The following is a 16,040-nucleotide window of genomic DNA, read 5'->3' on the forward strand; positions in this document are numbered from 1 at the left end:
AATAATCAATAAATTATTCATTTGTTCGAATATATTTCAATGCGTTCGTTTGTTTATGGTTTTCTTAAAGAATTGAGGTGGGCAAACACCACGAGAGAGAGAGAATAATTAAAGATATCGTATGGAATTCTTAACAAAGACGATGTAGCAGAACATTTAATCCGCCAAGGGGTATCAACAACTACGTAAAGATGAATAAACTAAGATATCGTTATTGGGAAGTTGAGGAGCATTGTGTGAGATGAGGTCTCTATGAAGACCAAGTTACGAATAATATCGAAAATCCAAGAGATATTAATGCAGATAGTCAATGTCAGCAGATGTCGTATACCAGGACAAAAATTCTATCCACCATATGGTCATTTATTTGAGTATTCCCATTCTCTTTTTGAAACACAAAAGTATATCCCTGAACTAAAACAAGAACCCTCGCATCCTCATTTTAATGGCCCTCCGGTGTAATTAGAATGCGGCGTTCTGACTGATTACAGATAGCTGCGATCTGTTGGGACTATTCCAAAGTTTAAACCATGGTCGGCGATCTGAAACAGTGCGGCATGATTGACGGCAAAAGGATTTTGGCACGGTCTGCTTTTGTTCCCGACTTATATGCGTGGAAGGTGTGCAACGCTTTTGGTGATCTTCAACTTTATAGCTTTCCTTGATACTGGGAAAATTTTGTGATGTTAGCGAGGACATCCACTGTTCTTCTCGTATGGAAGGAAATCTTGACTTGGGTTGTATAATTAAGCAAGATGACCTATGACCTTATATGTCGTTATCAAAGTTTCCTTATCTTTATCCAAGGATGGGCGAGTCAGATGTTTAGAACTTTGTTTCTAGCTTTCACCTTCTGTTTGATGTGATTTGAACTGGGGAAGATGTTGAATTGAACATTGCGTTCCCGGAAGAAGATAGAGATATTGGCTAGGCTAGGTTTGGGGTTGTGCAGTCACTTATGTGGCTGCAGCACTCTGAGACCGTCAGGTCCATTGTGATCATTAACGAAAAGAAAGAGATATGGAGAGATCTATATGGGAGAAAAGTAGGGGAATATAGAGAGATAAGAAGCTTACAAAAAAAAATATAAGAAGGTAAGTTTGAAATAGTATCGATGGCTATAGAGATTGGACAGAAGAAATATTACGTGTCAAGGTTGCACTTTCCCAAACACTTTAGGTTTCTAATTATGCTATAGATTAGAGCAGGTTCAGTTGTTGAGAAGAAGCTAAGACTCGGTGGAAAGTGAGCAACCACTAGTCTGTGCCGCCTGTAAGCCAGGTCTGGACAAAGACACAGGAGATGCTCAATTGTCTCCGTCTCCTCCTCGCCAAGAGTCTACAGTAATCGATTGCATCATGATCCCATTTACTAGTAATGACCCGTAATGATTCCTGTCATTACTCTTATTTAAGCTTTGCTCAGGTTCAACAGTGTGTCCTTTTGGTAGACAAATAGATCTTGACACATTGCACCTAGGTTCGTTGTGCCAAAGTTCATAGACTCTATCGTCGAAGAAATCCTCAACACTCCGATAAAGATTACATATGGGTGGTTTCATTGAGTCATCAATTGCTAGATCTGTGGATTGAGATCCCCGTCTAGCTAATTCATTACCCATGATGTCCTGGTACCCAACACAGGACACCGTGCTGTAAGTTCTTCCAAACAATATTTGATGGGCCGCTTGACTATCCACGAAGATAGTCACCGGTTCAACGACCTCTGCATCCAGTCTTTTTATCAATTCCGCTGCCTTCCAAATCGCGACGATTTCAGCTTGGAAAACACTACAGTTTCAATCCCGCTTGTAGGTTAACTTAAGGCCTGGCCTTTCACAGTATACGCCAGCCCCTGTGCCTTCTTCCAACTTGGATCCGTCTGTATAAAAAGCCGGACCGTCCAGAGGAGATATTGGCTAAATATCTAGAAGTTTTCGCGCTTACATCGTCAATATTTGTTAGTTTGTGAACTCTGCTGAAGCCTTCAGTTTTTATAGTAACTGAAATGTTTGAGAATATATATTATAATTTCCATAAATCTGGTTCCAAAGTTAAAGACGCAGATCAACGTTCCCTTTAATTCCCCCTTTCGCTTTAACAATTCCGTTTTCTTAAAAATACTTTCCTTTATTACTTTCTTCCACACAATACGTCAAATTCTTATTTAATTTTCTTATTATACCCTACACAACTATGTTGTCAGGGTATTATAGCTTTGTGCAGCCCCAAATGTTTGTAACGCCGCGAAATATTGGTCCTAGACCCACCTTTAAGTATACCGATCGTCATATCTCGACTAGCTGAGTCGATCTAGACATGTGTGTCCGTCCGTCCGTCTGTCCATTATAATTTGTAAACACGATACAGGCCGCAGTTATGGACCAATCTTCACGAAATTTTGCATGTAGGAAGGGTTCTGGCCAATGAAGACCCCTATTGTTTTTGGAAAAGATCGGTTAATATTTAGGGGATGAAATGGACCAAAAACATTATTTTTGTCGGTTTTTCTGGTCGCTCCAGAGGTCGCAATTATGGCCCAAACACCGCGAATTTTTGCATGAAGAAGGGGATCGGGCCAGAGAATAAGCATGCATGTTTTGATAAAGATCGGTCAATATTTAGCGGGTCAAATGGACCCTGACTTTTGTGTGAAAAATGACAAAATTTGTATTCTATGGCATATATATTTACTCCTGGAGGATGTAGACCCCAGGAGTTGATAGCATATCCAAGAGGAGTGGTTGGCCTTTAAATTGATACCAAATATAGTGATGTATCTACTCAGATGTGGGAGTTACAGTCAAATATTTACAGGTGCTTACGTATTCAGATATTATTTAGTAACCCATTACCACATTAGAGGGTGAAATATCGCGCTGATGACTTTGGAATATTTGATGAAATGGACCGAAAACATAATTTTTGTATGTTTTCGAGTAGAGTATAATCCGAAAATCACAACACAACCCACCGTGAAGGTAATCTGGACAAGTAATTATAAGGACTAGACTGAATATTCGAAAAAAAGTAAGGAAGAGGTGTTTTTGGCCTCTAATCGGACAAGAGGGGGCAAATATCTCGAAATATTACTCAGACTCGGAATAAACATCCTCAGAAAGTTAGAGTTCGTGGTAGTTGTGTAGGGTATCGTATGGTCGGCCCCGTCCGACTATACTGCTCCGCTCACTGGTTTAATTTACATTTGTTCCGATAAACAACTTATTCCCCTCAAAACACACAATCCTTCTCGGAACACCATCTCCGAGAAAAATAGGATACTACACACACATTTCGAAATAAACAAACAAAAAAATTAACACTTAAATAATTTAATATTTTTTTCTCTGATCCTTAATCTAACTAAACTAATAAGAATCGTCGTGTCATTTGATAATATCACCAAAATCCTAATGGTAACATTCCAGCTGGCTTTTGTATTTGACCATCTCTCAAGAAATTATTTAACAATAATTCCAATCTTGCCTTGGGACCACCCGTATCTCCATCGGACAGTTTGGCAAAATAATGTTGTTGTATGTACATCAGAAGTTTGACAAATTGTCGGCCGTAGTTGGACCACATATCGCTACCAACTATCTGTAAAATTTCCATTATCAGTGTGGCCGAGAGGAATGGCAACGGTGCAATATCCATCATATTTGTTAACCAACGCCAAGCATTTTCTATACCATACGGATGTGGCGAACTATCTTGTTTGCGTCCATTTGTTACCATGACCGCTGCATATAAACGTGCTATGCCCGCCTGACGTTTCAAATACATTTCCTGTTTCTCGGGCTGTCCATCGACCGTTCGAAATCCCAGAACTTTTGAATATTCCTCGGGAGATTGGTCCTTTTTTTGTGGTATAAAATATGGTACAAGGAAGGGACATTCTTTAAAACAGTAGGCCAAGAAAAGTTGACCAAATTCAGGCATACATTTCCATAGGGAAACAATGACGGAAGCAACGGGAAAGGCTGCCTGGGGGTTGCTGGAAATTGTAGTTTCTCCCTGTCCGACAAACTTTTTGGCCATCAGCAGTATACAGTAGTCTCGCCCCAGAGGCGGTTGTGCAGAAACAAATGAATATAATTTATCAAATTTATCCTGTATATGTTGAGGACTAACAGCGGATATGGCATTGACGGGTATGTTTATGGATTTTTGACAATCGAAACGATATTTTTTCATCGATTCATCGGACTGTAGAGCTTTTACACGTTCCACTTTTTCCAAATAGAAAGTATTGATTTTTGTATAGAATTCAAGACGTTCTTGGCTAACATGCTGAGAGCTAATATTTGTGGTTTTATCTGTTTCGTCGGAAGATTTAGTTTCGGGTACATTTTGTTGCTGCTGTTGTTGTGGTGTTGCCTCAGTTTGGGGGGTTACATTCTGTTGTTGGGCAGGTGGTGCTGGCGCTTGTTGTGCAGGTGGTTCTTGTGGCAAGGGCGGTTGTTGTTGTTGTTGCTGATGTTGTTGTGCAGCCGCTTGTTGTTGCTGCTGCAGCTGTTGTTCATTAGCCCTCTGCGCCTTTTGCTGTTCCTCCTTTGCAATATTTTCCTGTTTTTCCTTCTCTTGTTTCAGTGCTTCCAAAATACCCACCTCTAATGCGGCTAATGATTTACAGAGATTGTCCGCAGTTTTCAATTCCTCTCCGCCACATGTCCCGCTTTTAATTTTATTTATCAATTGTTCAAACATTTGTATAAGTTCCTTCAATTTGTTGTTATATTCGTTGCAGGACATCAGCACCGACTTGTCAATGGACATTAGTAAATTAACAATAGCTTCATATTTACTACGAAATTTTGATTGGTACTGGGCAATACCCTGAAACGATATGACTTGTAATTGTCGTTGAGTTTGAAGACGTAGCGTCTCCAATTGTCGTTGATGTTCCTTGAGATCCAATTCGGATTGTTGTTCCGCTCGAGCAATGATTTGACTATCACTTTGACGTTTCTTCTCCAACCATTTACGTTTCTCTTCTTTGCACTGTTCTTCGATGGGCTTGAGGCATTCTTGCATTATGGTTAAATGTTTTTCGTGCATATCCAGAACCTGCTGTCGTATGGTTCGTTTTCTTGCCTCTTCGGCTTCACGTAATAAAATACTGGAATTTACAGTGTTGACATCAAGATTCTAAAAAGATATAAGATATGTCGTGTCGATTAAAAAAATGTTGGTAATTCGGAAAATCGGAAGACACAGCAGCATACGTTGGGAATTGGATTTGGAAACTATATCAAACTATATCAGATCGGCCTTCCATCCTACCTGAAGACTATTGAAATCCAATGTATCAGTAGTATGGTTCTGTGTAGTTTTGGAAGCGGGCGATTGTTTGGTGGGTGTTTTACTTTTATTCGTTGATATCCAGACATTTTCCTTTTTGTCACTACGCTTCTGTGTACTGTTTTCTTTATTATCGACATCCGGTCCCAGGGATCTTCCTTTGATAAGTGGAGAAATTTCTGCCGCATGTTCCAAAACAGTTATATGGAGTTTGTTTATATCATTCAGAGCCTCTTCAACTTTTTGAGCCTGAAAAAGGGGGTGAAGGGGGAATGTTTTTGTTGTTACACAAGTAAATGGATTTAGTATTCAAATTTACTTACAAGCATTTTGCGGGCTTTTGGTTTTATAGGTTTTTTATTAAATATATATTTTTTTTAATAATTATAAACAATAATCTACAGCTAAAATCACTGAAAACACTCCACCAAACACTAGCGGTAAAATGACGATGCCGTATTAAAATATTAAATAGTGATGCCAGATTGATTAAGAAACACAATTCTCTTCAGTGATGTCTACGAATGAATACAGAAAAAACGCGATTTTGATTTTAGTGGACAGCTGTTTTATGTATAATGTAGGGAAAGATAGTTTTAGTTTTTCCAATAATTTTTGAATTTTGCACGGGAATCACTTCAATTGGTCAAATTTCAATTGGTCAAAGAAAGCAAGTCTTATTTAATAAAAATAATCCAATTTTCTCTAAAAATCCTGAGCTACGCATTGTTACCCTATTTATTGGAATGTTTTATTTTTTGGGGACGTAACCGTTTTATCGGTTATTCTACCCGAAATTCGGGCACCAAACTATGTACAATATGGGAATCACATTAAAGTTTCACATTTTTTAAACACTATCAAAAAACCGCTCCAAAAAATCCACTTTTACCTTTCCAAAATTAGTTGCCCCAGCTTCGGCTACCAAACCCGGGTTGTACCCGGTACTATGTACAATAAGGGAGGAAATCATAGAGCTAGAAACTCGGGGTTTGAAAATACATTTTTAAACACCGTCAAAATTATACTTTTATCTCTTCAATATGGTAAATTATATTATAATTATTATTTTTGTACCTGAAATTTCGAATCGAATAACCGGGTGACCAATTACGCCCTTAAGAAAGTATGGCGCCGGATTGCATGACGTTTTAGATACATTCACGATAACACCTGTAGTCTTGACAGATGTGGTGCGACACGGCTGATCGCATGATTTTATTATTATTTTTTTTACCCGAAATTCCGGGTTGAACAGATGCTACTATGTTCTGAACAAGCAACTCAAAAGTAAAGCCACCTCCCGCCAGACCAAACTCACACTCTACAAGACGCTGATACTACCCATGCTATTATAAAGTTCTGAAGCAAGAGAAAAAATTTCCGAAAGATCTATGGGCCGATCTGCGTTGACGGTGAATATCGCCGTCGAATGAACCATGAACTGTACCAGCTTTTCTCGGACATCGGCATTGTTAGACATATTGAACTGCAGCGACTACGTTGGCTAGATCATGTTGTGAGAATGGATGAAGATGTCCCAACCCAAAAGGCATATAAAACCGAACCAGCTGATGGTTTACGCAGAAGGGGAAGGCCACGAATATGGTGGAAAGATCAAGTGGAAAACAACATTGCCGAATATGATCTTTCAAACTGGAAAAACTGCGGAAAAGACCGACGCGCCTGGAAATCTTTTTTATGCTTGGCTTATGGAACGAAAGTTCTGTCACAAGCCAGCTAAGTAAGTAATTACGGGTTGAATAACTGTGTAACCAGTTACTTCCCTCAAGAAAATAAAACATTTCCCATAATCAGGAATTAAGTTAAGAATTAAATTACAAATTGACTTTTTGGAATTATTGGAAAAAAGCAAAATAAATTAAATACGGCACACTGTCTCAAATTGTAGGACTTTATTGTATCTGTAGCCGTGTATGGCTTCTGCCGGTTGATGTAAAGTTTTCGTGGTGTTCGCTATCGAAGATATGTTGACGACCGAGAGAATGACGACTTATATGTCTGCACGATAACATCTCAAGTTCTGGCGAATGTGAATCACTCATTAAAATCTGATATAGAATGTCAGCAGGAATTGTTTAGTCAACATTGCAGTATGTATATCGTTACAAACGTCGTTGATGGCGTTAATGTAATTTTCCGATGCTCTCTATCGATCTACACGAATCAATTCAGGATTATCGAATCATCATTTTTTGTTTTTGTTTAAAACGTAACTTTTTATTGATTTAAAAGTAATAAAAACACTTATTTTCTTTTAAAAAATTATGTATAGTTTTATTAGGGTGGTTTCCTTCTATATAAAAAATATAATAATTGAATTATAAATAGGACGGAAGGATTACATTTGTTGCCTTGTTTTGCAAGATGGTAAGTAGTATGCATGTATATAAAAATTTACTCTTATTATAACGACGACGTTATGATCGGAGAGATTTGAAATTTTTTTTCGTTAAAATATTTAGATTAAAGCTTAGCAACTAAACTACAGTACAATACAAAAAACAATGATATGGAGATTCGGTTGATATATTCGTGGAAACAAATTAAAGAAATTAATTTTTATATATTGTTGATATTGCTGGTAAAAAAACATATTGATATTCATTTCTGACATTTTAAATATCTTTTTTTTTCTCGTATTTGTGTATGTTTATATAATAAAAGCTACTATGATTTCTAAAATCTAAGGCATTTATGGTTTTTTGTTGATTTGTTTTTTATTCTTTGTTGGAAAAAATGCTGAATGCAATAAGACACTTGTGGCATTATTGAGATTTGAGACAAATACAGAATGAAAACAAGTACACATCACACACTATGTGTGTTAACATCATTTGTGGTCGATTGTAATGTAATTGAAAAAAAAAAACAAAATTTAAATTTCTATCATGGTTTTAAAATTTTGTCATTATAAAGCTTTCAAAAGTTGTGTTGAATTTTTTCAGTTTACATTTATATACAAAAAGATTTTTGTTAGCATTAAAAAAGAAGAAAAAAAGAAAGCATAATTAAAATGGCTGGCATTACATACATCGTTTGCCCGAAAACTTCTTAGTGCTAGAGAAGGCTATCTATGGTTTATGATCTCTTTGCATTTTATAATGGTTCACAATTATTGTTTTGTACATTTGAGATTTCTTCTTCTATAATGTTTTTTTCTTGTTTCAACTTAAAACTAAAATTAAAAATTATTTTTTATATATTCGCTTGTTATCTAATATATATGTATAGCATACAATCTGGACGGATATGTTTTCAAAAGAGATTAAAAAGAAAAAATAAAAATATTCGAATTGGAAAAATGCTTTTGCATTGGGACGATTTCTCTTCAATAAATCGTTGATTGGTTGTTGTTGTTGACTTCTTTGTTTCTTATAAGTTAATAATAAAAATAAAATAAAAAACACTAATAATACACTTGATTTACTACTTCTTGGGAAATTGTTTTTTGTGGTATTTTGGACTGGCTATTTAAAGAGGTCGACTAAACGCCCATTAGGTGTATTACATTGAGCAGAACATGGGTACGGCTGCGCATTAAGTAGACAAAAACGCTAAACACAATCAGTGATACAGACATTGAGGCTCGCCATCCCATATTATATATAGAACAATATGGACACTGTGAACTACCACATACTTCACAGATATTCAAAAGATACGTTGGCAGGGCATCGAATATTGTTTCATTAAAACGTTCTGGAAGAGAGAGAGAGAAGTGGAAACGGTATTAAATATTAATATAAATTTATTTTTTTTGAACTTACCCGGAGCATAGTAATCATAGACACGTATTGGTAAATATCTAGACATATTGGCAACGGGATACCAACGTTCAATTGTGAAATTAACGCATACATCTTCTTGATCGAGCTAGAAATAAAAACGCAAATATAAATTAACACTTTAATTAAATCTTAATTTAAAATAAACTTTTGAATTAAAATGTTCGATGATATCCATCGACACGTATGACCAAACACTTTTTTAGAATAATATCAGGGATAACGACGAATCACGCACATTTTCAAAACACAACATACAGATCAATAACCCCCCATCTCTCCTTTGAAACCAATGGAAACTGTCCTTTCTTAGAATATTTTTGAAATTCCTTTTCCACTTGCTATTAAACACGCACATATATATTTTCTATATTAATTCGCATACTTACATAATCGAAATAGAATATAACTTTCGAATTTTGATATTTAGCTCGGCGTAAATTGCGTACACGATTGCTGAGGACATATGAATCAAGTTTTTGTTGTTGTATCCAATAGCCAGTCGGTATTGTAACATCTAAAACAGCCATACCTGAACGTTCAGATTCTTGACGATTAATCCAACTGTAAATCAGAGATTAGACAAACAAAAACGAAATTAATAATTTTGTCTTGCGTTCGGTTTTTCCAAACAACAAACACACAAAAAATATGCCTTACTTTTGACATGCCAAATAGGAAATGTGAGACTGATTTCTACCATGGAATATGGGTTTGACCTTTAAACCAAATGCCGGAACTGGTGGTTTCGTTTGGAATTTCTCAATATCAACATTGTACTGGACATGCATTTGCAGAATGGCAAAACCGGCACCCTTGGCTTGAACTTTCACAGTACCCCAGGCATTTGGAATCTAAGGAAGATACACAGAGAAAATAAAAACGAATTTTCAATTTGTTATCAATTTTCAAAACTTTATCTAATAGTCACACTTACCTCAATCGATTGTAATTGTGCCAAATTTTTGTCGTCAATGTGTAACGTTTGGGTCTTTCCACCCTGTGAGGAGGCTTCAATTTCCACCGTCAACGAGGATACCTCACGAATACGTGAATGCACCGTGTATTCGACTAACGCACGCAATGCCGCACTTGTATCCTGTGTTGAGGCCCAACCACCATCATTCAAACGCTGAGCGTTCAACCAACGAGCGATCGGATCAATAATGAACTCACGTCGCGATACATAAACCAGTAGAGCATAGGCTGTTGTTTCGATATTAAGCGAATCATATTCATAGGGCAGACGTGGCAACGAGAACCATTTTTGATTTTCCAATTTTTTAGGTGGTGGCGGCAGCTCGCTGTTACCCCAATACATGAAATCACCCACAATGCGTGCATGCCTTTGTAGTATGCCGAAAACATGTTCTGCCATTGGCGATTTATTCAACAGCAATGCATAAGCGGCAATGGCAACATCATAGGGCTCGGGTGTATCCTGCAGGAATTGCATGTTACGTTCAATCCACGATATCGCTCTTTGTTGGGCTAATGCCACACGAGCTCCCAATGATCCCGACAAATCTTTGACGGTGGCCAGAGTTATGAGAACATGCGACGTCAGGGTGATATTACGATTCTGCAGCGCTGTGTTGTTTGCAAAATTAGTACGATTCATTTTGCGATCTGGCAACCAGGTGGTTTCATAGAAACCTCCCTCAGGTGTTTGATGTTGCAAAAGCCATCTGATATTCTTTTCAATTATCGTCGAATCGATGTAGATAAAGTTTTCCCATTCATAGAAAGAGGCCTCTTGGAAAATACGCACACAATAGGCTGTCAACCACACAGAGGATGCTGAGTTATTCCAATCCGAACGGAACAGTGAAAACGAGCCATCCGGTTTCATGTAGCTTAGCTGGCGTTGATACCCGATGTTCATGTGATAGAAGGCATTTTTCTCCAGAGTTTTATTCCTTTGATTGATTAGACGCATATACAGCAGAGTGTACATGTTGGCAGCAAATGAGAAGGCATTTTGTTCGGCGGATTCCATGGGCAGATACAATAGGGAGGTGGCATTCACGGGCATTGTGGGGAAAATCGGTCCCACAACGTCACCCACAATTGAGATGCGTGCCTTATTCGAACCGTAGACAAAGTAACGATCTGCCTGGTAGGGTATCTCCGGCGTTTGTGTCACATTCACATGCATATATTCAAAGACATAGGCACGATTCGACAGATCCAGCAGTATGGATTGATGGCGATATTGTGGCAAACCATCAGCTTCAACGTGCAGACGTCGTGTTATTTCATCGGTACCCAACAACGTGGCCACATGTAGCGTGACATCAATGTCACCCAAACGTTGTGGTACAATCGGCACGTAAACAATTGATGTTCCCTGAGCTTCCAAGTAGATGAAGAATTGATGCTCGCCAAAGGATGTTCGTGGATTATACGACCTCACAATACCATTCTCTTCAACGTGAACAAATTTATAATCAGGACTGCCGTGCAGTACGACAATGGCTTCGATGGGCGTCGTCATATAATTGAATACTGTGACACGTATACCGATCTGTTCGCCCTGACGGCAATCGGTTGGCATTTCAACATTTATGAAGAACGGCTGTACACCCACATATTCAATCGGCTGTTTAGATATACCAAATCCTTTGGAGGGACTTACACTGAACGCACTAACCATCCAGTAGGCAGGTCTATCCGGCACCTCAATATTGAAGATATAACGTCCGTGAGGACCAATATTAACATCACGCCAAAGCCACACATTTTCATAGTGCCTCAGTACACGATTGAAACGATATTTGCGATAATTTTCCAAATCCGTATCGTTGCGTACGCGACAACCAATTTCATCTGTGCCATCGTCACAATCGAACAAGCCATCGCATTTCTTTTCCAAGCGATAACAACGTCCCGATAAACATTCACCATAACCCAAAGAGGCATTACAATTGTCATATCGCCTCGGCACATAACCATCGGTGAAGACAACCAAACCGGAATACTCAAACGTCCGATTGGCATCGATGCCAAATGACGAGGCAGGATAATAGACTAATTCGTCGGGATTACCGGCATGGGAGTGCCATATTTGTTTATAGGTTCCATTAGTCTGCTCATCAAACGTCGACATTTTGGTAATGACCTTGGCATAGGTCAACTCATTTCCAGCCTGCATGGTATAGAAAGCTGAGTCAATACCCGACAAACCCACATAAGAACCTGGTTCACCGAAAATTGCCACCTCCACTTTCTCGCCGGTTCTGGCCTTGCGATTATTAATATACACTGTGAAATTATTCCTTGATATGCCATTGACAGGGAAGGTCAAGGAGTCGGCAACAATTTGCCCTTGCTGTGTAATTTTCCAAACAACAATGGTTGCCACCGGCGCCATCTCCGCACTAAGGACCACTGCAATTGTCTTGATACCCTCCCTTATCGACTCATGGTCATTCATTAGAATAACACCCTTGGACATGATCAGATAATGGAAATCTTCCAAAAAGAAGTTGGTACGAACATGGAAGATAATATACTCGCCAACAACAGGTGACTCAGTACTGGTGGTTACTTTAATGTGTTGGTTACGCGGTGAATAATGGGCCACCAATAACAATTCAGTTTGTGCCCTCTCGCCTCGGGGATCTACAAATTGTGCCTGCAAACGCATCTGTGAAACGCCATTAAGGAAATCTCTAGACTGGGCACGTTCGTCCAACTGCAGGTCATGGCGCAAATCGACTTTAACTTCCCACACACCAGGTGACTGCGTCATCATTTTCAAACGTTGAGCTGGCCAATCCCGTCGTCCACCCGATTTACTCTCCACAAAACCATTCACCTCCATAAAACCTTGGCGCAATATATTCTCGTCGATGGGAGATCCGTCATGATATTCCACAGCCACATAAGCGGTAAATGGCATGGCAGGTTTAAACACCTGCGGTGTATCGCCAAGGAATTTGGCACGGATACTTGAATTGTATACCCGGGCAATCGAATAACCGGATATAATTTCATCATAGAACTTCTCTCCCACCGTGGCCGTAATCAGCACTTCCATATTGGCCAAATTCGGCACCAAGCCCTCCAATTCACGCATTGGCCATTTGAAATTAAAGGTGCCGTTGAAATAACGCAAATAGGGCAGCGTTTTCTTATATTCACCAGTCCACGGATCAAATGTTTCCGGTACATCTGGTTTCTGTACCCAAAACGGCCACTCCTCATCGAATTGATAATTGCGTTCGATGACATATTGATTGAAATTGAATTGTTGATCTTGTGGCAATTGTGTTGGATAATCGGTATTGATGATATTCGGATTGTATTGTGTTGGATTGTAATTTTGATTGTAACGCAACTGGTGTTCATGTTCCAGGGTGGTGGACATCTCCAGCGGTGATCTACCCAAACGGAATTTTTCATTCAGTGCCTGATTGCTGAAATAACCGATGGGTCGTATTGAGGCCTTTATCGTTAGATTACCCTTGACCGGTGCACCACTTGTAAAGTTGGCCATGACAGTACCATAAATATACGGATCGGTATTGAAAAAGTACGCCGGCATTGTTACATTAACTTCGAAACGTGTTTGATAGTATTCCTCGACGGTGAAGTGACTTTCTTCAGTTTGCCCTTGGGCGATAACACGTATTGTCCATTCGCCATATGTTGGCTGATCGGATAGTTTATATTCCAATGAGACGGAACCCAAATTTGATTGCCTGTGGAAGAAATGGATAAAGTTTATTTTTAATTTTATAAAGTATAAATGTTTAAATTTGGTGAGTCTTTATAGACGGGCTTAAAGGAAGTCTTTATAGACGAACTGAAAGGGATTCCTTATAGACGAACTGAATTTATAGTCGAGCTGAAAGGGAATCTTTATAGAGGAGCTGAAGGGAGTCTTTATAGACGAGCCGGAAGGGAGTCTTTATAGACGAGCCGGAAGGGAGTCTTTATAGACGACATGAAGAGAGTTTTTATAGACGAGCTGATGGCCGCCTTTATAGACGAGCTGATAGGAGGGAGTCTTTCTAGACAAGCTGATGGGCGCTTTTGTAGATGAGCTGAAGGGAGTCTTTATAGACGACCTGAAGAGAGTATTTTTGTATATGAGCTGAAGGGAGACTTTATAGACGAGCTGAAGGGAGTCTTTATAGACATCAGGACCTTTGTAGATGAGCTGAAGGGAGACTTTATGGACAAGCTGAAGGGAGACTTTATGGACAAGCTGAAGGCAGACTTATAGTCTCTATAGATGAGCTGAAGGGAATGTTTTTAGACGATCTGATAGGAATGTTTTTATACAAGCTGAAGGAAACCTTTATAGACAATCTGAAGGAAGTCTTTTTAGTCGACTTCTTTTCTTTTTTTCTATCCATTACACTTCCTTCATATTTGTATTTAATTAATTTTGTTATTCCATTTATTAATCCTACTACATACCTTGACAACCAACGTCGTACAATGTGACGATTTGGATCCAACATATAAACATCAATGGCATTGTCGAAACCTTTCAATTCCGTTGTAATTGGTATACTGCGAAAACGTACCGTTTCACCTTGCATATACAGTGGTTTGTCCGTTTGAATGAATATGGTCATTGACCGTTGTGAAAATGTCAAACGGGTCTCATTGATAAATGCCAAACCACCAAATACGTTGTTGTAAAATCCCTCTACACGCAGCTTATATTCGCCGCTAACACTTGTGGGTGGGACACGCATTAACAACGTTTCCGGTACACCCTCCTTAACTTCTTTCGATTCGCCACTAATCTGTACCCCATCACATGAGATACTAGCATGTACCGTTGTTGGATACTGAGCCTGCAGTATATTTACGGATACCTGATATATGAGGCCAGGACGTACCATACGTGATGCAACAATAAAATAGGTGGGTTCTTTGGCATGATATGCCTCCAGAAATGAGGTCTTAACATTGTATGACGTTTTGCCACGATTCAATGAGGGTTCATCATCACCATATGACGTGCGTTTACCACCATAATCCTGCTGATCCAAATCATTCAGATTATTATTATCGGTACGATAACGTGTTCGATCATTTATATTTTGATTAAAGGGATCATTGTTGTTGTTTAAATATGGATTATTATTGTTGTTGTAGACATCATAGTTCGATGATGACGATGAAGATGGTGTTGAGTATTGGTTTTGTTGATAGAAATCTTGTTGAGCTATTATCAGAGGGCATATGCACAACAACAACAGCAGGAAAAACTGTGTAAGGCACCGATGGCGTTGCTTTGTCATATTTCTTCTCCGTCCACTACGGCTAATGTTTTTTTTTTCGGAAGAAGAAAAAATCTGTAATAAAAAGAAAAGTTACATTAAAAATAAAAAACATGATAATAATGTGTTAGAGTGTGTGTGTATATGTGTGTTGATAAAGCCAATATACATAAAGCCAATATATAAAATCGTCTAAGTGATGATTCTCCTCTAATGATGTCCCCCCATGAGTGAAATTAAAATGAAGTACTGATGTAATCAAAAATATTGTTAGAAATTCTCGACCTAGTACAACGTAACTAGTAGATGGTTTCTGCTGCTCACGACGATGAGATGATGCTGCCGTCTTCCGCAATAGTATTCAAACAAATGATTTCATTCACAGCATCGACACTTCATTATTTTGCCTATTTAAAGTTGAACAAAAATTGTGTTACACCAATATGGGCCATTCCGCACGTGGGAAAGGAAGTCTTAAGACGAAGATATGTCTTTCGAGATGGGCGGGACGATGGGAGATCTGAATTGAGTATTTATAGAAACGCATGATATAGACAATATCACGTGTCTTATAGTCTGTATAGACGAGCTGAAGGGAGTCCTTATAAGCGACCTGGAGAAAGTCGTTATTGACCATGAAGGTAGTCTTTATTAGAGCCCTGAAGAAAGTCTTTATCGACAGC

At 38.6% G+C, this 16,040-nt stretch overlaps 2 protein-coding genes across 2 annotated transcripts; both read right to left on the bottom strand.

Moving 5' to 3' along the window:
- Positions 1 to 3,398: 3,398 nt before the first annotated feature.
- LOC133330366 (mRNA export factor Gle1) lies at positions 3,399 to 5,632 on the bottom strand. The gene is made up of 3 exons (XM_061538822.1): positions 5,627 to 5,632; positions 5,286 to 5,552; positions 3,399 to 5,150 (listed from the first exon to the last, which is right to left on the bottom strand). The coding sequence occupies exons 1-3, from the start codon at positions 5,630 to 5,632 to the stop codon at positions 3,399 to 3,401; spliced, it is 2,025 nt and encodes a 674-aa protein (XP_061394806.1).
- A 3,056-nt stretch (positions 5,633 to 8,688) lies between these two features.
- On the bottom strand, positions 8,689 to 15,378 carry LOC133330368 (CD109 antigen). Its single transcript, XM_061538823.1, has 6 exons — positions 14,543 to 15,378; positions 10,050 to 13,818; positions 9,773 to 9,966; positions 9,502 to 9,676; positions 9,095 to 9,200; positions 8,689 to 9,026 (listed from the first exon to the last, which is right to left on the bottom strand). Exons 1-6 carry the CDS (start codon positions 15,376 to 15,378, stop codon positions 8,812 to 8,814), a joined length of 5,295 nt encoding a protein of 1,764 aa, XP_061394807.1. The 3' UTR covers positions 8,689 to 8,811.
- Positions 15,379 to 16,040: the final 662 nt, after the last annotated feature.

The sequence above is a fragment of the Musca vetustissima genome, unplaced genomic scaffold, assembly GCF_032173495.1.
Source record: "Musca vetustissima isolate MV318-11 ecotype Yass unplaced genomic scaffold, APGP_CSIRO_Mvet_v1 utg19615, whole genome shotgun sequence".
NCBI lineage: Eukaryota > Metazoa > Arthropoda > Insecta > Diptera > Muscidae > Musca > Musca vetustissima.

Coding starts and splice junctions, on each gene's coding strand:
- LOC133330366 (XM_061538822.1), bottom strand. Junction 5,151..5,285: donor TGGATTTCAATAGTCTTCAG/GTAGGATGGAAG, acceptor ATATCTTTTTAG/AATCTTGATGTCAACACTGT.
- LOC133330368 (XM_061538823.1), bottom strand. CDS start 15,378: ATGACAAAGCAACGCCATCGGTGCCTTACACAGTTTTTCCTGCTGTTG. Junction 9,967..10,049: donor CACAATTACAATCGATTGAG/GTAAGTGTGACT, acceptor TATCTTCCTTAG/ATTCCAAATGCCTGGGGTAC. Junction 9,201..9,501: donor TTATATTCTATTTCGATTAT/GTAAGTATGCGA, acceptor TTTTATTTCTAG/CTCGATCAAGAAGATGTATG.